The 26,031-nt window shown below is 34.5% G+C and overlaps 1 protein-coding gene across 1 annotated transcript in view; it reads right to left on the bottom strand.

The window, feature by feature from the left end:
* mgl (low-density lipoprotein receptor-related protein megalin) overlaps nucleotides 1-26,031 on the bottom strand; it is a 1,043,262-nt gene that overhangs the window by 235,799 nt on the left and 781,432 nt on the right. Inside the window, exons 57-60 of the mRNA XM_090381453.1 lie at nucleotides 21,810-21,986; nucleotides 17,380-17,606; nucleotides 12,766-13,011; nucleotides 12,528-12,647 (exon numbers count right to left, since the gene is read on the bottom strand). Coding sequence (XP_090237579.1) covers nucleotides 12,528-12,647; nucleotides 12,766-13,011; nucleotides 17,380-17,606; nucleotides 21,810-21,986 — 770 coding nt within the window. The remainder of the gene's footprint in view (nucleotides 1-12,527; nucleotides 12,648-12,765; nucleotides 13,012-17,379; nucleotides 17,607-21,809; nucleotides 21,987-26,031) is intronic.

The raw sequence follows: 26,031 nt of genomic DNA, 5'->3' as shown, positions 1-26,031 counted from the left end.
TCGTATCACAAAGGCGGGAAAATTAGGAACGGTAGCGGAGTTGAAACACGTGGAAACCCTTACCGATACTTTTATGCAATTACAAGGCCGAGTAAAGAATAAATACACCAAATTAATCAGAAAATCACAAAATAATGTTATACTACTAAATTTAAATCAAAAGTTTTAAAAAACAATAATTTCAAATCAATAAATAAGAAAAATCCACTTAGCGGCTTTGAACACGACCGTCTCTAGTCGCCTCGTCAGCAGTCTATAATTACTTGTGTCAGCCTTTGATCCGCCTTTGTGAATTGGGGTCACATTTGCACATCTCCAGTCTATGGGTACCTCCCCTGAGTCCAAGGAAGCTCTCATAATTATGGCTAAGGATTTGCTTACTTCCTTTGCTGCTTCCTTTAATATAACTGGATAGATCCCATCCACCCCAGGTGCCTTTCTTGTGTGTATCTTCAACAATTTCTCCTCCACTTTACTCTCAGTTATTACAAGATTCTCTAGCTTACTGCCAGAGTTGAATACACCTCTGGCATTCCCCTCGCTGAATAACTCCTCATGTGTGAATGTCGATGCAAAATATTCATTTAGTTTGTTAGCTACCTGAGCAGGATCATCAACAGTTTACCCATCGATATCAAGTGGACCAATCTGATTCATCCCCTTCCTTCTAGAGTTTACATAAGTAAAGAACGCTTTGCTGTTTTTCTTTGCATCCCTTGCCAAAGATTTCTCGTAATCTACCTTCGCCTGCCTAACTTCCTTTGTAACTTGGTTACAGATCAACTTGTATCTATCATAGGCTTCTGTGTCACGTGTTAATTTATAGGTATCCCATGTATTTTTCTTCTCTGCCATATGTCTCATTAGTTCATCTGACACCCATTTAGGCCTAAACCTTGAACAATATTTCTTAGTTGGTATGTAAAGCCTAGTAATAATTAAGCTCTTAGTTGAAGCCAACTATATGATGCTGCATAAGCTTGCTTTCTTGAATCATATGCCTCTACTAATGCTAATGCTAATGCTAATATCACCTTTTGAGACAAAGTATACAAACAAATTTTTGGTTTGCCAATGGGATTAAGCCTGAACGGCCTAATATCGGAGATCTATTTCTCAACGATTGAACGTATACATTTGACACCTTTTCTACCCCGTATCACATACTATGAGTGGTATTTGGACAATGTTCTAGTCATTACTGATAGTAGCACTATCCAAACATTTTACTTTCATTTAACTTATAATATTCATTCTAGACTCCAATTTACATTGGAGAGGGAGAATACAGATACTAAGTCATTAAATTGTCTAAATTTCCTGCTTTCTCGGGACGTGAATAAAATCCAATTTAACATCTATCGTAAACCTACAAACACCGGTATCTTCTGCATTTTAACAGCTCTCACCCATTCACCTACAAAAGATCGATTATCTTTAATCAATTTCTCAATGCTTATAAATATTAAACGATGGAACCTGCTTTGGGCTGAGAAATACAAATATTAACCAGCAGATTCTTAAACAGGGGTTGACCACTTGCTGCAATAGACAGAATTAGGCTACAAGCTAAGGATAGAATAAAAAAAAAATTCGGCTATCAACAACAGTAATATCAAAAAATACTTTATTTCTGTCCCATATGCTGAACAGTGGCACAAACAACTTAAAAGATTCTTTAAAGATACTGAATTTAAAATTGTAGCTAGGCCAATACGAAAATTACACATTATACTTAACAATCACTCAGTCCTCTCCTCATTCGCAGCACAAATAAATGATCTAGTATACAACATTTTTTGCGGTGATTGTGACTCGTCTTATCAGGGTTCTACGCGGTTTCCTCTGAATTTTCGTGTTAATCAACACGCGGCCACAGTTCGCGCTTCTTGTTCAGCAGCGTCAGAATCAGCCTTTCATGCCGTAACGAGGCCAAAATACTTAGTGTCCAACGTAATTATACGAGACTATTAATTGCAGAAACTGTTGAAATTAAATTACATGATAATTCTGTTAATGTTCGCCAGCCATATCTAATCTTAGACTCGTGGTCCTTTACGCACATGCACGAAGACAAATAATCCCTATTTAAGTTCCATGCTCACCCCTATTCGGTAATTTTTATTCCTGTGATCATGACATATGGTAAAAAAGCATTGTCAGCTTCAAGAAGGAAAATAGTTTTGCATTTTTTTTCGTTAAATTAATTTTTTGCTTAATAATGTTATTTGGATTTTAGGAGCATTAGCAACTAAGGCCATATTGCTCCGGGATATGCGGTGGTCATTCCCTGACCTTCCCGCATCCCCCGTATTTGGTGGTGACAGGCTCGAACCCCGGTCTAATCAAGAAGCGTGTGCTGCGCACTGCTGCTCCTTCCCACCTGGCTACGGAGGCGCCAGTCTTTTGCTTAATAAATGGTAGCAATAGTTTAATTTTTAGTACTCACCTTAATATAAATTGCAGTTGGATTTAGAATAAGTGGAGTGGGGAATTGGCTAAAATTGAGGTTAATATGGGCGAGCTTAATTGTTTTGAACGGAATTAAAATGCGCTCAAGGAAATAGAAGTGCACGTCTTCATCCTTGGTTGTCATGAAATAAATTGAAAAAATTGGAACTTGAGAATATAATCACAGAGACCAATAGCCGTAATGATTGGCTTTCGTATTAACGTCTTCAGTTGGTAATAGTGAAGAAGAGAGAGAGAGCACATGAATATAAAGAACTCTAAGTTCCCGTGGTGCTCTTTGATGCATGCAGGAATCTCAGGTGCGTGAGATTCCAGGCCGGGGAGAGATTATATGATAGTTGTGTGTTTAATACATTAAATTTAGAATGATGTCAGAACCATTCTATGATTAGGGCTTCATACTGGTAAATTCTGAAACTGGATTTTAATTTAATAATGGGAACTGCTGAATCTACTAGAGGGATGTGGTTATGGGATTGTACGTGTAACGTGAGTTCTGTATTTGATTGTCTGGTTCTAAAACTATTATAATGGTAGTATGCTCGTGTGTTTGATGTTTTTGTAGAGCCGTATTTTGAAGTGGTGCTTCCGATATACATGCATTACATTTTTGTTGGAATTTTATTAAATATACTATATTGTTCATATTTGGCATTTGTAGATTTCTTTATAAGAGTTGAACATGGATCCTAATTTATTGTATGTAGAAAATGTGAGTGTAATATCAGTATTTTTAAAAATTCACCTGACCTGTCTAGCAAAGTCACTATGATAAAGAAGAACTATGCGTGTGTTGTTGTGTATGTTATATTTGGATGGTTTATTGATATTATTTTGAACATTAGAAATTGTTTTTTGAATCAACTGTAAGGGGTATTTCCTGGATGTAAATTTTTCTGTGAGATATTGTAATTCATTAAATAGGTCATTCTGCGTGGAACTATATTTGATGGCATTGTATATTTGATTGTATAAGACTGCTTTTTTGGTATTAAAGGGGTGATATGATTCATAATGTAAGTATTTCTCAGTGTGGGTATTTTTCCTGAAGATCTTAGTTCTGAGATTAGTATCGGATTTATATATAGTTAAGTTAAGAAAATTTAATTGTCCGTTTTCTTCTAATTCAAGGGTACACTTTAATCTATCGTGAAAAGAATTAAATTTAGTAAGAAGGCTGTCAATTAGAGTTTTATTACTAGTTATAAGAATGTCATCGGCATAACATGTGTATAATTTTAATTCTGCAGGGTAAGGTTGTAAGATTTTATTTTCTATGGAGGCTAAGTATATTTCAGATAGAGGGGCTGAGATCCCCAGTCCCATGAGTAAACCAAATATTTGTTTAATAAATGAGTAAACCATGAGTAAACCAAATGAGTTCTAGTATACTATTGATTGAAAGGGAGGTGCGATTAATTAGGGTGTTATCATTGGTTAGAAATTCGCATAGGGCCTGTAAAGCGGTTGGTAGATGTACATTGGTATATAATGAAAGGATGCTACATTAAAGGATGCTAAAATATCTGTGTTGGAAATAATAATAGGATTTATTTTCTCGAATGCTTGGATGGTATTTTTAACTCTAAATTTAGAAAATCGTGGGGGGGGGGAAATAATTTTAACTAGAAAGGAAGAAAGGTTGGCAAAAGCTGATTTATTAAATGAGATTATCGGTCTTAGTGGGTGGTTGGGTTTATGTAGTTTGGTAATTCCAAACATATGTGGAAGGATGTTGTTTTGTATGCCGATTTGTTGTAAGGTATGTAGGTTGATTTCTTTGTTTGTCCTTAGATTTCTTAAAATAATGTCAAGTCTATTTTTATGTTTGGTGATATCATATGTGTTATCTGGTTTGTATGTATCTGAATCAGAAAGAATTTGGTTCATTTTTTCGATATATGTACTTTTATTTAGGATAACTAAAGTGTCTCCTTTATCTGCTTCTTGTATGATAATGTTTGGGTTATTTTATAACTTTTTTATGTCCATTAATTGTTGTTTATTTATATTAGGTTGCGATTGGAATTTTGATTTTAGAATGGAATTAGATTGGTGTATTATGCGCCATTTATCTGGGTGATGTTCTAATTTGGTCTGAAGTTCTATAATACAATCTTTAGAAGGATAGTTATTATCTTTGATGGCAAAATTGAAACCATATTCAAGACCTGCAAGTTCGATGGAGGTGAAAGATTGTGAAGAGATGTTAACGGTAGATGTTTTTTAAGGTTTATGTGTTTTATGTGTAAGAATGTCCCATTTTTTATTGTGTCTAAGTTCAATATCCTTTGTAGCGGCTCTAATGTGTATTTCATTATATGTGGTAAATTCCTGCCAAGATTGGGTGTCCATATCTCTTTTGAGACTAAATTTGAGAAAGTGTATTCGGTGAAGGAAAATAAATCCTATTATTATTTCCAACACAGATATTTTAGCATCCTTTGATGTAGTTTCATTATATACCAATTAGTAAAATAATAAGAGGAGTTTACCTCAATATAGTACGTAGAACACTTCCGTATGATACCCTCCAGAAATTAAAACGGAAAAAACGAAAAAATCGACAACTTACCGGTACATTAGAGTAAAATATAAATAATTAAATAATCAATTTAACACAATTCAAAATCAATTGATTTTACTAATAATAATATTAGTAAAATCAATTTTACTAATATATTATCAATGTAGAACATATTGAGTATTACAGCTCTGATTCATACTATCTAATTATATACCAATGTACATCTACCAACCGCTTTACAGGCCCTATGCGAATTTCTAACCAATGATAACACCCTAAGTTCTTCCTTATCATGGTGACCTTGCTAGATAGTTCAGGCGAATTTTTAAAAGTACTGATATTACACTCACATTTTCTACATACAATAAATTAGGATCCATGTTCAACTCTTATAAAGAAACCTACAAATACCAAATCAGTGATATGAACAATATAGTATATTTAATAAAATGCCAACAAAAATGTAATGCATGTATATCGGAAGCACCACTTCAAAATACAGCTCTAAAAAAATATAAAACACACGAGCATACTACCATTATAATAGTTTTAGAACCAGACAATCAAATACAGAACTCATGTTACACGTACAATCCCACAACCACACCACTCTAGTAGATTCAGCAGTTCCCATTATTAAATTAAAATCCAGTTTTAGAAGAATTTACCAGTATGAAGCCCTAATCATAGAATGGTTCTGACATCATTCTAAATTTAATGTATTAAATGCACAACTACCATATAATCTCTCCCCGGCCTGGAATCTCACGCACCTGAGATTCCTCCATGCATCAAAGATCATCACGGGAACTTAGAGTTGTTTATATTCACGCGCTTTCTCTTCTTCACTATTACCAACTGAAGACATTAATATGAAAGCCAATCGTTATGGCTATTGGTCTCTGTGATTACATTCTCAAGTTCCAATTTTTTCAATTTATTTCATGACAACCAAGGATGAAGACGTGCACTTCTATTTCCTTGAGCGCATTTTAATTCCATTCAAAACAATTAAGCTCACCCATATTAACCTCAATTTTAGCCAATTCCCACTCCACTTATTCTAAATCCAACTGCAGTTTATATTAAGGTGAGTACTAAAAATTAAGCTATTGCTACCATTTATTAAGTTAATTAAATTGGTACCTTAAGGAATCCTACAATTCATCTAATTAATTTTTTGCTTAATTTTTAATTGCATTAAATTGATTTTTAATTATTGTTAATTATTTCTTACTGTAATGTAAGATTTTGGATTTTTTAAAATTATTTTTGTTTTAATTTCTGGAGAGTATCATATGGAATTGTTCTACTTATCATATTGAGGTAAACTTCTCTTATTCTTTTACAAATACTGTTTTAAATTTTACAACCAAAAAAAAAAAAGTCAGTGAACGGAAATATCAATTAGTATGTACATATTATAGTACGTATTAATTAAGCTATATATGTAAGCGTAAATTTATTTTTATTTTGATAACTGGAAAATATTCTTCAATTTTCATGTATCATTTAAAGCGGGGGTCCACCGTATTTTGTTGGGAGATTAGCACAGAACCTGTGCTATTTAACTTGTGCTTGTGAAATTCTGTACTATCGAACTTATGCTTGTTTGAAACCATAAAAAATAATTGTGACTTCGAAGAGTGCAGTTCATGACTTTTAAAGAGAGCAGAAGGTACACGAAATCTAGATGTTGTAGAAGAGATTGTGCTTAGCAGCGATGAAGAGGAAGAAAATTAAATGAACATATGTATGTTCATTTAATTTTCTTCTCACATATATCTCGCATATAACTATCTCACATATAAGTATCACAGTTGTAAGGTAAGACGTTTGTTCAGTTATTACTACTATAAAAATTAAGTTTCCGATAGTTATAAAAAAATGGCATATTTTTGTTGGCTTCTGGAATGTAACCCCCCTTTTTGTACTGGTTCTTAGTTCTGGTTTTGCATTACACGAGATTTTGTAGGAACCAAATAATTCTCGTACCGTGTTATACAAGGGTTACCTGTATTAGGATGTGGTAGAATTATGTTACAAGAACTTTGGATAAACTTGTAAGCAGAAGGGATATAAAGAAGAAAAAAAAAAAGAAAGAAAATATAACAAAGAAGAAAATACAATGAAATCAGTATTATAGCAAAAACTTTGTTTGGGTAAAACACATGCAGCCAACCGAGCATTAATGAACTCAAAGCAGTCATTTCCCATTCCGTCAAATTGTAATTTATTTAAATATCTAAAACTACATCACTTAACTCATTGCAGTTTAACTGTTTTATATTCATATTTATCATGTTTCCAATTTTTTCATTATATTTTCAACTTCACGAATATCATGTACCTCAAAAGGAAGATCCTTGTTTTTAATATGTAACTCTTTAATAAATGCCTTCATGTTTAATTCACTATCAACAATAAAATAAAAAAAATATATGTAGCTCCTTTTCAATGAATATGAAAAGAAAAATTGCATATGAATCTTTTACTGAAATATCCATTCCCATATTGTTCATAATATTTGTTGGTCAATGAGTTCAAGTTTTGCTTTTAACTCATCAAAATTTTTGAAAGAGTATCTTTCTTCATATATATTTATTTCTTTCAAGCTTTCACCAATGCATTTTTCTATTGTGGCACTTTCTCTTTCCAAAGGCTTCTCTAATGGTGGTTTTCTGGAAACTGAAGATTTTTTCCTGATAAGATATTTTGGATAATTGTTAAAGATACTGGGTACTGCATCTTGTAGAAGCTTAGGTTTTCTCAAAGGAGCTGACACCATCTCTCCTGTTTTTTATCAGTTTATTATTTTTAGTGTTTATAAAAAGCAATACTAATATAGGATAGGATGATTCAAAATTTGTGCAACCCAAAATGAAAAAGCTAATTTCTCTATTTTGGCCAACATATGCATTTCTTATAGAACCATATTTATTTAGTCTAGACATTACTGGAATTTGAGTAAACTACATGCTGATGGCATTCTCACAACACACAAAAGGGAACATTTAACTTAAATCGAGAAAGGATCTATGCAGTGCAAAAATTTGCTCTCAGCCAGCAATTGATAGATTTTTGGAATAAATTTCCCCCTGGTGTTGTAGAAATGGACAGTTTGAATAAATTTAAGAAATTAAAGAAAGACAATGATTGTTTCTTTGTGATGATGTCAGCAACAATCTTAATCCAATTGTTAGGGTTTATTATTTAGAGGGTGGTGGCTCAGATCACCTGGGGAGGAATTACCCATACAAATAGTTGAGCCACTTGTCAGGATCAAGTGATTGATAAAAGGAAGGAGATTATTTTTGGTATAATATTCTTGCCAAAACAAACCTTCAAAAAAAAAGGAATTTTTTAATTTTGGCCCTTTAAAGTCTCACAAATTCAGCTCTAGCCATCTTATAATTTTCAACACTGGAAAGAGTTGGAAATGCTTCAGAGAGCTAGATACCCCATCAAAGTTTGAAAAACTTGGAAGTTTTCATCATATATAAAGATGCATATTTGTAATACAGGTCAGCCATGAAGAAAGAAAGAAGATGGCAAGGTCAATGGGACAGGAGTCAAGAAAATATCAAAGAAAGATTTCAAAAGAGGAAGAGCAAAATAATATTAAGGACAATTTAGGGAAATAATATCTGCCTGGCCATGATTTCCTCCATATCAGAAGAGGATAGGATGATTGAATTTTTAATATATTAAACCTGAGAGTAGCATGGTAACGATCCAAGCAGAAAATTAGGTCAAAAGTGAAAGTAGCATAACCAGCAGTATTAGTAAATAGGTGATCAGGAATATGATTACCATGTGTAGGAGAGAGATTATTATCATTATTAGCCATATGTTGCAAGGAAGCCTGAGGTTTTTGCTGCACCAGACAAAAAAAAAATTCTGAGTTACCCTGTGTGTGAGAGAGAGAGAGAGAGAGAGAGAGAGAGAGAGAGAGAGAGAGAGAGAGAGAGAAGGAAGGAAATAACCAAGAAAGAGAAGAATGATGATATCCAGTGTTCAGGACACTGGATGTGCCTAGCCCGTACTCACCAGATGTGAGCCTCTGATGAACAATGTTAACAATGAGAGAAATTCATAGAGATCTCAGCTCCTAGGATGCATTTATGGTGCTTAACGTGTTAAATTTCCAACATGCGATGGGAGTTGAGATCACTATAAAGTCTGTCACCTTCTTCTCTTGCCATAAAACTAACCGATGATGATGTCGAAAGTTTTATGTCGAGGCTCTTGGTTTTTTAAGACACAATTCCAATTTTTATAGACAACAACCTGGGAAAAAAGTGTGCACTTCTTTCTTCCTTAGGGAATGTTTTAAATAGTTAATTTTAATTATTTTTCACATTTAACCTTCTATGAGTTCACTTTTTTAATTATGGATATAGAGGTGAGTACTGCAGTGATAAGCTATTGCTAAATAATTTAATGAAAAACTTACAGCTCTAGCTAACCAGTACAATTGTCGAATTAAGATTTAACATTTTTTATTATTTGAAATGACTTTTTTCAGCAAGATCAAGACCCTTTCCCCTTTTTATTTTTACACTAATTTAAAACTGAGAATAGCAAACAGTACTAGGTATTAAACAGTTTCTGTTATTTCATTAAGTCAAGCCATTAAGCCTAAATTTGCTTTCCAAACTTCTGATAGTCTGTCCGAAAAAAACTGCATTTGTAAATGGTTTCAAAATCAATTAGGAACCAAGTTTGGAGGAGCATGATGATCATCACAAGCAGGTTCTCAAAACTGATTTCTCTGTAGTCTCTTGCCAATAGTTGACAATGGTTTTGAATGTAATAGATAGCAGGAATGCTGAAGATTTGGTTGGCTAATAGAGCTTCTAAAATTTCAAGGCATACCTCTGCATTCTCCTTTTCAGAGTTCCTTCATCTCCTACTCTCGTCATGGCAACCTCTGTAATTAGTAGGTGGTATTTTACAAACAAACAAAAAACAAAGTCTTGCTTTCACTACCACTATCAAATTTTTTAAAGCATCGAATTCTCAAGATGCTATCAAGCACATACAGTCTATGTTTCCAAAATTTTCTAATGCAAAAGCAAAAGATGGAATGTTTATTGTTCCACAAAATGCCTGTGGTGAATGGCTTTCTTGGTAATATTAAGAGTGAAAATTACAAAGAACTAGTTGACAAGTTAATTGAAAATTAAGGAAAAATAGAATGCAAAATATCAGTCAAGCTCCTTTACATGCACTCTCACCCTATTTTTTTCAGATCAAATCTGGGTGATGCTGATGAACAGTATGGGGAGAGATTTGACCAGGACATATGGTCAATGGAGAGGAGGTACCAAGGAAGGTGGGATGAACTTCTGATGGGTGACTATATCTGTTTCTTGGTTTAGGATGATCACACTGATCACAAAAAACAAAAACATTCAAATGCACATTTTTAAGGAATTGTGTTTTTATGATTAACCAGAAGGGGGTTTTTACTATTTAATTTCTAACTTTTTTTAGCTTCGTGTTTACTTGTAGCAAAGATTAATACTCTATTCTATACAGAAGTTAAAACATTGTTAATATATCTGATATAGTATTATTGCATATTTACTTTTCTTGTATTTCAGGGTAAACCATTGATGCTATACATAAACCAAGGTTATATCCAGAATCCGTATATTTGAATTCATAAAGAAACACCAGTGAAGAAATGTAGAAAAATGTAACCTTTTTTATTGAAAATTTGCTACATCGTATAATCTGAATCTGTTTAAAGATTTCTTTTAGCTTCGATATGTTTAAAATTACAAATAAAAATAAAAATAACTAATCAGTTAGATATACCTTGTTCTTTAGATATATCTCTTAATATATCTAATGAACAAGACATAGACTAGAACAATATCAATAATGTTCTGCCACAACAGTATGATTTAAAAAAAAAACATTTAGTCTCAACGATGACTTTAAAAGAGTAATTTTCTTTGTGATAATTTACATTAAGAGATAACTACCAATTAGCAGGCCATTAGCAATTATTACCCTGTTGGTACTCTTCTCAATAATCAGAATGTCTCTATTCTGGGGACATTCTGGTCATCAAGAGGAGTAGTGCATGTGACCAAGAGATTAGGAGAAGTTCCAGAATGTGATGCTGTTAACAGCATCACATTCTGGAACTTCTCACAGTGTAACAGTGTATTAATTGGTAGTTATCTCTCAATGGAAATAACCTGAAGGAAACAATTATTTTAAAATCATGATTAGGAAAATCTAGAAACAGAAACTAATTCTCAGGATATAAAACTGAAGGAGAGCATTCTGATCATCAAAAGATGTGGTGCATGTAACCAAGGGACTAGCAGAAGTTGCATAATGTGATGCTGTTTACAAAGGTACTAATTGGTAGTTATCTCTTAATAGTCTCAATTTTTTTTTTTTTTTTTTTTTTCAATGGGTATTTTTGCATATTCAGATATCAGACCTTGATGGGATGAGTCTTTACATAACTGAATTTCCTTCGATAGGATTAAAAGTAATGATCCTACAAACCAAATGTTTCACATATTTTATTGCTGCATTACAGCACTGTTATGTTAAAAAACATTGCTGTTTTACTTTGTTCATATCTGAAAAACCACTTATTCATTTTTATTTTTTTAATGAAATACTCTTAAGTTGCTTTAGTCACCATCTATACTGGGAGTGTAAATGAATGCTTTTATTTTTCATTTTGAAGTCATCATAGACCAATACATCAAGAAAATAATACCTGCATAATATAACTCAATTCTCAGGTAAGCTGCATGTTCTCCCTTTTCAAAAGCAAATAATTAGGAGAATTAAACTAAAATATTTTAGAAAAACTGGACAAGTATACAGAGAATAAAAATCACAAAAAAACATCGAATACCTCTACTGTCAAAGTAGAGTTATGCTTCAAAATCCTTTTAATAATATGGCTAGCCTTTAATTGATAATGGCTTATTTATCTATATATATTTTAATCACTAAAATATGCAAGTATTTTAGCGATTATTTTTTAAGCAGTCATTTAAATGTTAAATAAGTTATTTTTTAAGCAATCTTAAAATGTCAATCATCTAAAAATGTCAATCTTAAAATGGGAGTCGCTAACTGACAAACACAATGACAGGCTAAAATAAAACTCAAATGATAATTATAAGCTTGACATACACACTAAATATGAGCAGAGGCATTGTTAGTGTGGAGTCCATATAATAATAATATATATCTAGATTTGAAGTTCATATTGAGAGATTTGGCAGGTATATAATTAATAAACCTAAGAAACTTGAAATGAAATCCAGAAAAAAGGAAACACTTTACAAAATCATAAAAAAAAAACAAAAAAAAAAAAAAAAAAAAACAACCACAGATGAAAATTTTCTCTGGAAAAAAGGAAAAGTGGCAGGCATGTAATTATGTTCTGTAGTTCACAAAAAAACAAAATCATTAATATTAATACACTTTTACATATTTGACACAATGAGAAAACATTTAATAAAATTTTGATCCAACATACCACAGAATTTTTCATCTGAGTTATCTCCACAGTCATTTGTTCCATCGCATATACGAACCCGAGAGACACAAGTCTGATTATTATGACACTGGAACTGCCCAGGCTTACATAAGAATGGAGCTGGAAAATAAATAATTGCATTTCTTAAATGTATGTGGGTGGAATATCTGTATTACATTTATATAACCTAACTTTAAAAAAAAGAAAATAAAAATCTTTGTGATATACATATACTTACGACAATTATCTTCATCTGAGCCATCTTTACAATCTTTATTTCCATCACACTTCCAAAATATAGGAATACAACGATCATCACCTCCACCACACTGATGCTGACCTTTGGCACAATTAGCAACACAGGTACGATTATTATGCAAGAGGATGAAATCATCAGGACATAAACAAGAGAAATTGAATCCACCAGGTGAAATAAGGCAAAGGTGAGAACATCCTCCATTGTTATCTCCACAGGGATTTTTATCTGAATATAAAATTTAAGTATCATCTTAATTCAAAGAGTTCTTTTAAAAGTTAAGCTAAAATAAGAATATTATCTTTTGATGAATATAAACAATACATTTTCTATGCAGGAAATGGACAAAATATTGTAATAAAGATATGTAGATATTCAAATTGTTATTATTTTAATGGTACCACAGCTCTTGTCATCCATATCTATATATGAGTATTTTTTCTGTAGAAGTCTGTGTTCATGAGTTAATTTGCATGTTGTGTAGGCTGAAAAATCTTACTTCCCCACACTTGAGATTGGCTAACTACAATTTCAACTGAAGAGAACTTTAAAAATTCCTCCGCATTGAAGGGAATCAAAACCAGACTTTTCCAAAAAAATGGCATATTGTGATGTGGTGTGCTGATTAACCTGATTCAGAAATAAAAAAATAATAATAATATAAATAAAATGAACAAGGATAGTAAATAAATATATGTATATATTGACCCTCAAAACCTACTTTTGTGAATTTATTCTTTTTTTTGACACATTTTATGTACTGCTTTAATAGCTTGGCTTAATTATTTTATTTTATGGTGGATATGAGAAATTTTTAACTATTTTATTTACGGTAGACACTTTATGCGGAACCCGTCAAGCTCTCAGCTGCCCAACTCAACACCAGAACTCCCTCTTGTGTATTAGGCTACACAGTGGCAATCTCCAAGGCAGAATGCACTGGTCCATTGGGAGATATTTATTGTCAGTGACTCTATTGTCAGGGAGACAGGAAATTTATTGTGTAAAAAAAGGTTAGGTGGGATAAGACTGGGATATGTCTGCCAGGGTAAAAGTTGATGTTGTTGTAGAGCAGAGATAAATCTTTTAAGGGCACAAAGGGTGATATTGTTGTACACATTGGCACTAATGATATTAAGAGTAGATCTGCGGACTTACTAAACAAGTATAGGTCAATGTTGAACAAAAGTCATGAGTTAGGGTTAAATTTGAAAGCGTCTGAAATTCTGCACAGCACACAATGAGAGCCTTGTTAGTCAATTCAGCAATGGAGAGATTGTGCAAAAGGCTCATGGGGTAGAATTTTTCATAGCATGGCCTGTGCTTGTTAAAGACTGCTTTTAAGGGGATGAGATACACTTACAGTGCAAGAATATTTGCTGATGCTATAGAGGCAGTGTTAGGTGGGTTGGAAAACTCTAGCTTCGGGGAATTCACAGACTAAAAGATTAACAGTAGCCACAGGCAGAGGTGCAAGTGATTCTTGCACTGCTTCTATTAGATTGGAGGACAGGGTGCTGGGGTTTTCAGAGACTGGTTGGAGTCATCATGGAACAAATAAATACATGGGCTGTGTTAGGGTAACTAAGAATAAGTTTTTTTCTTTTTTTTTTTTTTGGTAGTTGTTGGTGCATCGACTTCTGTGGCCATAATGCACCTCCCAAGGTTTTTGCAGTACTTTGATCCAAGCCTGAGGCAGGATTCGAACCCGCGACCTTTGGGTTGCTAGGCAGGAACTTTACCCACCCGGCTAGCCCGGTCAGCCTATTCTTAGGTGCATGTATACTTGCATGTACACCAATGCTAGGAGTATAGTAAATAAATTTGATGAATTTGAAGTGCTCGGATCAAAGGCGGATATTGTTGGGATATCAGAGACATGGTGTCACACTGATATAAGCAGTGCAGAATTGGAATTTAGGAAGTGCAATGTGTACAGAAAGGACAGACAAGATAGGAAGGGAGAAGGGGTTATGCTATTAGTTAAGAAACACATAAAATCCAAGGAAGTGAAGCCAGTCGACATTGCTGGACAGTGCAGTATCAAGTCAGTTTGGTGTGACATAAGCATTGGGAGATCAAAATTGAGAGTAGGAGTGTGCAATAGGCCTAATGACTCTGATGAGTATAATAAGAAACTGTACAGGGAAATAGAGTGGGCCAGGAAATCAAATTGTCTAATAATGGGGGGGGGGGAATTTTAACTTCCCAGATATTGACTGGAACTTAGAGTTTGGTCACTCGCACACTAGAAAGACTTTTGTGGATTTATTGGATGATTGTTTTCTACAGCAACATGTTAGAGAGGCAACCAGAGAGAGTAATATTCTTGATCTGGTTATCAGAAGTGATTATTCGTGCAATAAGAATTTGCAGATAAAGGAACAATTGGTTGGCAGTGATCACAGTGTACTGATGTGGAATTTACTTAAAGATATTACTACCACAGTGGTAAAGGGAAGGGTTTTTGTTTCTGTAAAGGTGACTACAGTGGTCTCTGACAGTTTTTAAATTGTATACAGTGGGACCAATTGATGTTGCTCCCAGCAGCCTGTGAGCCACGAAATACAGAGGATATTGAAACGACAGGGAATGACCACCGCATATCCCCGGAGAAATATGGCCTTAGTTGCTAATGCTCCTAAAAATACCAACAACAACAGCTACCAGCAAATTCTAAATGGGAAGCATTCAAGGAAGTAATCATGGAAGCCACTAGGCTTTTCATACCGATTAGAAAATAGTGTTCAAGGTTTAGGCCTAAATGGATGTCAGATGAACTGATGAGACTAGTGGCAGAGAAGAAAAATGCATGGGATGCATATAAATTGTCAAGCGACACAGAAGCCTTTGATAGATATAAGCTAGTCTGTAATCTAGTCACAAAGGAAGTTAGGCAAGCAAAGGCAGATTACGAGAAAACTTTGGTTATAAACTATATAGATCGGTCTACTTGATATTGATGGTTCAACTGTTGATGATCCTGCTCAGATAGCTGATAATCGGAATGTGTATTTTGCATCTACATTCACATGAGGAGTAATTAAGGGAGGAAAATGCAAGAAGTTTATCAAACTGTAACTGGGTGCTTAATGATATTGTAATAACTGAGAGCAAAGTGGAGGAGAAATTGTTGAAATTAAACATAAGAAAGGCACCTGGGGTAGATGGGATCTATCCAGTTGCATTAAAGGAGGCAGCAAAGGAAGTAAGAAAACCCCCTAGCAATAATTATGAGAGCATCCTTGGACTCAGGGGAGGTCCCCATGGATTGGAGATGTGCATATGTATCCCCGATTCACAAAGGGGATCTAAGGGTGACATGAGTAAATACAGACCAGTTAGTTTAACTTCTGTTCTGGGGAAAATAATGGAGACACTAGTTAAAGATGCATTGCAGGATTATCTAGACAAGACTGCAGTAATAATTCAGACACAGCATGGGTTTGTTAAGGGAAAATCATGTCTGACAAATTTGATTGGTCGGACAAGATTTTTAACCTCCTTTGTAACCAAAGGAACTGAATGCGAAAAATAACATTGATATCATATACTTGGATTTCAGGAAAGCTTTTAACACTGTTGCAAATGGAAGACTACTGTACACATTGGAGCAGTATCGTATTAAGGGTAAGTTGCCAAAATGGATAAAAGGGTGGTTGAATTGGAGAAGACAGAGTGTTAATCGATGGATGTTGATTACCACTCTCTGCTCTTCATGGACTAATGTTATTAGTGGAGTTCCCCAGGGTTCGGTGTTGTTTTGTATATTTATGAATGATATTGATAAAGGTATATCAGGCTTAATGTCAAAGTTTGCAAATTATACAAAGGTTGTCAGGGTTGTTAAGAACAGTAATGGCAGTGTGCTACTGCAACAGGATCTAGAAAATTAGCCAATTCTCAGCCCATCGGCAGATGGGCTGAGAATTGGCAACTGAAGTTTAACATTGACAAATGCAGAGTACTGCATATGGGTAGAAGTTACCCCAGAGAAACACCCAGTTGGTACTACACCTTAAGTGTAGTACCAACTCTGTGGTACTACACTTAAGGTGGTAGAAAATGAAAAAGACCCGGGAGTAATTGTGCAGTCAGATTTGAAATTTTCTGAGCAGTGCAGACTGGTTGCCAGAGTAGGTCATGGGGTATTGTCAATGATATATAGGAATTTTTCTAATAGAGAAAAGGATGTGATTATCCCTTTGTATAAGGCAATGGGCAGGCCATGTGTCTTTAGTACTGCATACAAGTCTGGAGGCCTCATTTTAGAAAGGATGTAGAGTTGCTTGAGTGAGTACAGAGAAGAGCAACAAGATCTGTGAGCAGATCTTGAGTGCATGTGAATGAAATGCATTTAGGAAAGTAGAGGTATTTTTAATGTTTTTCTTAGCCTTGTATTTATATTTTTAAAATTTTGTTCTTTCACATGAAAATTTAAATAAGGAGACATTTAGAGGTGAGAAGCTTTTAATGAAATGTGAACTAAATTAAGTTTTTTTGTATATATGTAATCTTTATATTGTTGACTATATTATAATGATTACCTTAATTTGTAATATAAATATCTACTATAAACACAGTATTAAAACTTACAAGGAAGTTGACGACGGGGATGATATATTTGAATATCATATGGTCTGTGGGATGTGTTGCGAAGAACCTCCAAATTTTTGCCAGTAAATTTATTTGCTCTGTAAACACCTTTCATATTCCAATCTGTCCAATACATCCAGTCATCAAACACTGTGATGGCAAATACATGTGGTACTGCATTGCCACTTAAAACCTGGTAACGATGGCGGCCATCAAAATCAGAAAACCTTGAGAAAGAGAAATATAAAGTGCACAAAACTAACTATTAACAATAAAAACTGTTATCCTCTTGAAACAATAGTTTTGTTTAAAATATAGAAAAAATATGAAAGTTTATTGGCCAAAATTTGAATATTAGGAAAATTCCATGTAGTATGCTATTATAAATTAGGCTTATTACATAAGCCAGATGTATGTGATCTGTGGAATATTATTATTATTATTAGATACTGTCTAGCTAAAATATCAAGATTACCAAGTTTTAATTGACAAAAGGAATATATTCAAATCAAGGCATCACACAGCATGGTTATATATAAATGCTAATGGTAAACAGTAGGCAACTTGGTTTAATCCTAATCTCCATAAAACTTATCTTTTGACTGACATTGTTTGTTTTTCACAAAGCTAAAGGAATTGGGAATCACTGAGCATGATCTATATATGCTCAGTCATTCCAAATTATATGAATGTGGTGAGCACTTTGAATCCCCATTCTATGAATATGCTGAGTATTTTGATTCAGAATTGTATGACTGTATTAAGTATTTTGATTCCTAATTCTATGAATGTGTTAAGTATTTTGACTTAAGGGGAGAATTAACAGAAGAAGCATCTAATCTCCACTCCCTTACTCCTGAATGTTAACAACTATTAGTACAAAAGGAGATTTTTAGACTCTTCGGAACTAATAGTTGTTAACATCCATGACTCATGAATCTAACTGGTTGAATGATTCTGCAGGAAAAAAAAAAAAAAAAACACAGAGGAATTCTCATACATGGCTCATTGGGTTAGACCTATAGGTATAAAACTTTAAGGCTTACTGTGCCATTTCTACAGCAGGAGTTCCACTGTTCTGATCATCCAAAATGGTCAATTATGCCAATTCTGCAGTAGGAGTTACAGGCTTACAGTGCCTGTCTGTCAATATTCGTGGAGTATAATGCTTCAGCTGTGAAGAATACAACAATATCAATATTAGACTCAACTGATATTGATACCATTGTATCACAGCTGAAGGCCTATTCTCCATGCAGTAATGGCATCTTATCAGGTAATTCAGAGCAGTCATTGAGAAGACTGCTGACAATTTTTGGGTGGGCTTGTATCAGAGACACTGGGGCTCCAGTGGTGGGTAGATCACATGATAAGCCTACTGGACTGCATTGTGGTTACTTCTTCAATGGATGACCTGTGCTACTGTGGTGGTGTTATTGTGGTTCCAAGGACTGTATGTGGAGATTAATCAAGGTATTACTCTCTACTGTACTGCTGTACTGTTTGGACTGCTTAGATTTGAGAACAAAGTTGACTTCTTCATTGTGACCACAATTCCTGGTTTATATTTCTACTTCCTGGTGGACCTACAAGTGTCACTACATCCTTGGAAGTCATCACAACCTTATGTTGGGATTTTATAGATTCAGATACCTTCGTGGTATTGCACTATGACCTGGATGTTACACTGAGAACGAACTGACAGTCAATGAGGGAATCTAAGGTAACTGTACATCAACTTGTTTTGTGGTTGTATATGTACAGCATTAGGAGTTACATTGCCAGGAAAGCTGCTGGGACCACCTAGTACAATAAATAAATAAATAAAATAATAATATCATATCAACTCTGATGTCTTAAATGCTGTCAACATAGTTCACAACTAAAACTGAATACTGAGATGTGAAAAATTCATGCCACAACTTGCCAAAAATGGAACATTGTTAGTGCATGGAAAATTTGGACAAAAACAGCAATTATGGAAATTACAACATAGGAGTTTCAAGGCATGGAAGTTTCAAAAGCATGTGAGCATTCTGTAATATCCAAGATTTATAAAAAGTGGCTGGAAAACAAGGCATACTATTCTAAAAGTAACTATGGCAGAAAGAGGATGATATGGGAGAGGGCCACTGAGATTTATGTATAATATGAGGCTATATCACCAAACTATTGTTGAGAAATTACAAAATACTTCAACTAGAATGAAATTACCCTATATGAATTCAAGAAATATATATGGAATTGCATAAGCAGTGTGTCTATAAACCATTTTAGCCAAAAGTTCATATCAAAGACTGGTAGCTAAGTCAACACAACTTGCTTGTAGAGGATTGGAAACAGGCAATGCAGTGTGATTTACACTCCACTCTTTTGTATAAAGATAACTGAGCTAGAGTGTCGAGGAAACTATATGAGGTGATGGATTTGAAGTGAAATAATTATGCTGGAAGTGCTTTTGTGACACAATACATCCATTGATATATCTGAAAGGGCAAAAAATTGTTTCTACATATTTTCAACAAAGGGTGATATGAGTAATTACACTGTTAGCTGAACTTCTGTTCCTGAAAAATAATAGAGTCACTGGTTAAAGAGGTAATATAGGAGCATTTAGACGGGAATGCAATTATACTATAGTCCCACAGCATGGATTTGTTAAGGGGCAATCTAGTCTGACCAATCTGGGTGGATACTATGATGCAGTAACATAGGAACTGGATGCAAAAAATAATTTTGATATAATATATGTGGATTTCAGGAAATTTTTTGATACATAAAGCACTGCTGCACAAATTGAAGCAGAGTGGCATGAAATGCAAGGAACTGTGGATAAGGGATGGTTGAGTGGGGATGGCACAGTGGTTAATTGCCAGTAATCAAGCTATGCTAATACAACAAGATCTAGAAAAATTAGACAGATGGGCTGAGAAATGCCAGCTGAGTTTAACACTGACAAAAGAAAGGTACAGCATATGGGTAGCAGTTGTTGTTGTTGTTGTTATTTGGTTTCTAGGAGCATTAGCAACTAAGGCCATATTGCTCTGGAGATATGCGGTGGTCATTTCCTGACCTTTCTGCATCCTCCGTATTTGGTGGTCACAGGATAGGTAGCAGTAATCCCAAATTAATGTACTAACTGTGTATTATTACCCTCAAGATAGTGATAAATAAAAACGACTTGGGAGAAAGTAATTATAAAGTAAGGTATGAGGTTCTCATATTGACTGGCTACTAGAGAGGTAATGTAGTTTTTCTAATGATATACAGGAAGTTTGATATCATGGATATGGATGTGATTATCCTATTTATATGATCAATGGATATGCCCATCTTAAGTACTATATAAGGTCTGGAGGCTTCATTTTAGGAAGGATATGGATCTGCTGGAACCTCTATAGAGAAGAGTAGCAAGATTTATGAGGGGGAAAAAAAAAGATGCTTTTACAAAGAAGAGGCTTCAGTTTTGCAAATTGTACCATCTGGAGACTAGGCCCCTGTGAGGAAGTCTGATTGAGGTGAGGCTTTAAACGGATTGAGCTAGCTCAATGCTGATGGTTCTCTTCCTCTTGTTTAGACTAAACACATGAGTGGCATAAATTCAAATTGAGGAAGGATGTTTGTAGAAGAGATGTGGAAGTTTGCCTTCAGATGGCACGTAGTTATTTGTTGAAACAAACTTCCATCTGTTGTGGAAATGGGTATTTGGATAATTTCAAGGAAGAAAGAACAAGGAAAACTACTGGAGTTGACAGAAAGGTGCTGTGGAAGTTTTTTTTTTTTTTTTTTGGTTGATGTTTTATAAGCTTACTTTCTTGTGTCATTTGCTACTAGTAATACTAATATTAGGTGTTGTAGAGACAGGAAATTTGAACAGAACTGAACAAATTATTAGAAGGGAAGATCATCATGGTAAATTATCTCTTATCTTTTTCTTCTTCTTCTTCCCATACTATTTCACCCTATAACATTTTAACCTTTGAATATGCTAATGGAATTAAATATTAAGACACCTATTAAAGCATTTTGGTATCCATATAATGCAGATTGTTCTGTCGTACAATTTGTCAAGGATGAAGTTTAGTTAGTGTCATGATAAGACACTGCAGCGGCCACATAGCACTGTATATATTATGTCTGCAAATTGCACATATTCTGTGGTCAATTTGCAGTTTGCTGAATGAAAAATTGATACTCATTTCCACAGTTTGGTCCATGGCATATAATTTATCTTTATACACCAGAGATAACATTTTCATTTGACCTGCCCTTATATTTAATGCTGAGCTGAGGGGAATTCAGTGCTAATCTGGGGGGGGAAGAGATTATTATCAACCTTATGGGTTATATTGTGTTTTCATCAGCCTGTATTAAGAATTATTACAACTCAATATTTATATGGTGAATTTTACAGGACAAAATTAACTTACTCTATGTAGTCTAGATGTGCATCAGCCCAGAATATTTTGTTACTAAAATAATCAATTGTTAGTGCATTCGGCCAAACTAATTTATCTTCATATAGTACAATGCGAGAGAAATTTGTAGCATCCAAACCAATTCTTGCAATGTAAGCATGGTGACCCCAGTCTGTGTAAAAGAGATATCTGAAAGAAATACACTTATTTAATAAAGACATGAGCAAGAAGACATCTAGTAAAGTAAACTATCTCACAACTTACATTAGATAAAAAAAAAGTAGTGAATCTGAAATTTAGGATATGAGTTACACTAAAAACATATATAAATATAAAAAAATATAAAGCAACTTTGAATAATTCAAGTAATGATTTGTCTTGTTTTCTGTGCATTAAACTATATGCTATCATCCAAAAGTCAGTCTCTCTCTCTTTTTTTTTTTAGCCAAGTAAAATCTCAATGCTTTAAATAGGCCTCTGGGGTTGGGCATTTTCATAATATAAATTTTTAGTAGTTTACATGAACTTTGCATTGAAATTAGCATTAGTAGAGGCATATGATGCAAGAAAGTAAGCTTATGAAGCATCAGCCAGAAAAAAAAAACCCTTCCACTTCACCCTCTGTTTGTTCGAAATACCTGTCCAGCTGAGCCTTAAATTTATTTAGGCTATCAACTTCCACAACAAGGGATGGAAGTCTGTTCCACCAACCAACTACCCGCTAGCTAAAGGCAAATTTCCGCACATCTATCCTATATCTGTCTTTCCTGAATTTGAATTTATGCCCTCTCAGGTGATTATTCTGAGCAAGAGGCAGAATCCCATCAGCATTGAGCATGCTCAAACCATTCAAGGCTTTATACACCTCTATCAGATCACCTCTCCGGTGCCTAGTCTCCAGACACTGTAATTTGCAAAACTTAAGCCTTTCTTCATAAGAGCAACCATTTGTTCCATTCACTAACCTTGCTGCCCTTCTCTGTATTCGTTCCAGCAGCTCTACATCCTTCTTGAAATGAGGCCTCCAGACCTGTATACAGTACTCAAGGTGTGGCCTGACCATTGCCTTATACAAGGGAATAATCACCTCCTTATCCCTGCTAGAAAAATTCCTGTATATATCATTGATAAGACACCATGGGGTACTCTTGCAGCCCGTCTGCACTGCTCAGAGAACTTCATATCTGCCTGCACAATTACTTCCAGATCCTTTTCATTCTCTACCACTGTCACTGTAGTACCACAGAGTTGATATGTTGCTCTGGGGTTGCTGTTTCCCATATGTAGTACTTTACATTTGTCAATGTTAAACTTCATTTGCCACCTCTCAGCCCATCTGCTCAACCGTTCCAGATTGCAGCAGCATAGCATCAGTAGTGTCCTTAACAACCCTGCCAACTTTTGTATCATCTGCAAACTTGGACATTAAGCTTCATATGCCATCATCAATATTATTTATAAATACAGAAAACAATAATGGACCCAACACTGAACCCTGAGGAACTCCACTAATAATATTAGTCCACGATGAGCAGTATCCATTGATTACCACTCTCTGTCTTCTCTCCCTCAACCACCCCTTTATCCATAGCAGCAATTTGCCTCCAATGCCACACTGCTCCAATTTGTGCAGCAGTCTTCCATGTGCAACAGTATCAAAAGCCTTTCTTAGATCCAAGTATATAATATCAAAGTTATACCCTGCATCCAGTTCTTTTGTGATTGCATCATAGTATCCAATCAAATTGGTCAGGCAAGACTTCCCCTTAACAAAGACTTCCCCTTAACATGCTGTGTCTGAGCTATAACTGAAGTCTTGTCTAGATGATCCTGCAATGCTTCTTTAACCAGTACCTCCATTAATTTTCCTGGAACAGAAGTTAAACTCACAGGTCTATAATTACTTGTGTCAGCCTTTGATCCTCCTTTGTGAATTGGGATCACATTTGCACATCTCCAGTCTATGGGTACCTCCTCTGAGTCCAAGGAAGCTCTCATAATTATGGCTGCTTACTTCCTTTGCTGCCTCCTTTAATATAACTGGATAGATCCCATCCACCTCAGGTGCCTTTCTTGTGTTTATCTTCAACAATTTCTCCTCCACTTTACTCTCAGTTATTACAAGATTATCTATCTTAGTGCCAGAGTTGAATACACCCGTGGCATTCCCCTCGCTGAATAACTCCTCATGTGTGAATGACGATGCAAAATATTCATTTAGTTTGTTAGCTACCTGAGCAGGATCATCAGCAGTTCAACCATCGATATCAAGTGGACCAATCTGATTCATCCCCTTCCTTCTAGAGTTTACATAAGTAAAGAACTCTTTGCTGTTTTTCTTTGCATCCTTTGCCACAGATTTCTTGTAATCTGCCTTCGCCTGCCTAACCTCCTTTGTAACTTGGTTACAGATCAACTTATATCTATCATAGGCTTCTATGTCACGTGTTAATTTATATGTATCCCATGTATTTTTCTTCTCTGACATATGTCTCATTAGTTCATCTGACATCCATTTAGGCCTAAACCTTGAACAATATTTCTTAGTTGGTATGTAAAGCCTAGTAGCTTCCAAGATAAGTTGTTTGAATGCTTCCCATTTTGAATTTGCTGTTGGTAACATCATCAGTTGGTCCCACTGTATAGAATTTAAATACTGTCTCAGACCATTGTAGTCACCTTTACGAAAGCAATATCCCTTCCCTTTACCCCTGATGGTAGTTACCTCTTTGAGTAAATCCCGCTTCAGCACACTGTGATCACTGCCACCTAGTGGTGGCAGTGATCTGCAGATCTGCAGATTATTAATGCATGAAGAATCACTACTGATAATCAAATCAAGAGTATTACTCCCTCTAGTTGCCTCCCTAACATGCTGATGTAGAAAACAATCATCCAATAAATCCACAAAAGCCTTGCTTGTGTGTGTGTGTGTGACCAACCCACAAATTCCAGTCAATATCTGGGAAATTAAAATCCCCCATTATAAGACTCTCTGATTTACTGGCTCACTCTATTTCCCTGTACAGTTTCTTATTATAGTCATCAGAGTCATTAGGCCTATAGCACATTCCTACTCTCAGTTTTGATCTCCCAATGCTTATGTCACACCACACTGACTCGACACTGCACTGTCCAGCGATGTCGACTGGCTTCACTTCCTTGGATTTTATGTGTTTCTAAATAATAATAAAACAAAATTAACAGTTTAATAACTGGTATTACTAATTTACAGTAAATTACTATTTACAATAAGTATTTGTAAAATAATAAGAGGAGTTTACCTCAATATAGTATGTAGAAGACTTCCGTATGATACCCTTCAGAAATTAAAATGGAAAAAACTAAAAAATCGACAACTTACCAGTACATTAGAGTAAAATATAAATAATTAAATAATTAAAAAACCAATTTAACACAATTCAAATCAATTTAAAACAATTAAAAATCAAATTAACGCAATTAAAAGAATCTAACGAAAATATTCAAAACGATTTTCCTTCCTTAGGAAGGAAGGAAAATCGTTTTGAATATTTTCGTTAGATTCTTTTAATTGTGTTAATTTGATTTTTAATTGATTTGAATTGTGTTAAATAGGTTTTTTAATTATTTAATTATTTATATTTTTGAACATTTTCGTTAGATTCTTTTAATTGTGTTAATTTGATTTTTAATTGATTTGAATTGTGTTAAATAGGTTTTTTAATTATTTAATTATTTATATTTTACTCTAATGTACCGGTAAGTTGTGGATTTTTTTCGTTTTTTCCGTTTTAATTTCTGGAGGGTATCACATGGAAGTGTTCTACATACTATATTGAGGTAAACTCCTCTTATTATTTTACAAATATTATTATCAACGTAGAACGTATTGAGTATTACAGCTCTGATTCATACTATCTAATTACGATAAGTATATAAAAAGAAAAGAAAGAAAGGAAAAGGAATACCATAAAATACAATAAAATATACAGAAGTAAAAGCCCAGATGATCCTTTAAACACTGTTTAGTTTCCCCCACATAACATTCCCCACAATCCGGGCATTTAATGCTATTAATTTCTTATGTTGTACTCAGCTGTATGGGATCTTTCACTTGTGACAAAACTGTGTGCAACTTACATCCTGGCAGCTGCACACAGCGTGTCTGATGATCTCGTAATACACAGGCTATTCACTTGATTAGACTCAGATAATAAGGAATGTATGTGGTGGCTATCAGCGTAAATGCCTC

Source organism: Mastigoproctus giganteus, chromosome 9 (genome assembly GCF_048544385.1).
Source record: "Mastigoproctus giganteus isolate SK-2022 chromosome 9, ASM4854438v1, whole genome shotgun sequence".
Taxonomy (NCBI): domain Eukaryota; kingdom Metazoa; phylum Arthropoda; class Arachnida; order Uropygi; family Thelyphonidae; genus Mastigoproctus; species Mastigoproctus giganteus.
Note: the sequence above shows the minus strand (reverse complement) of the source record. Positions and strands in the feature narration are given on the sequence as shown.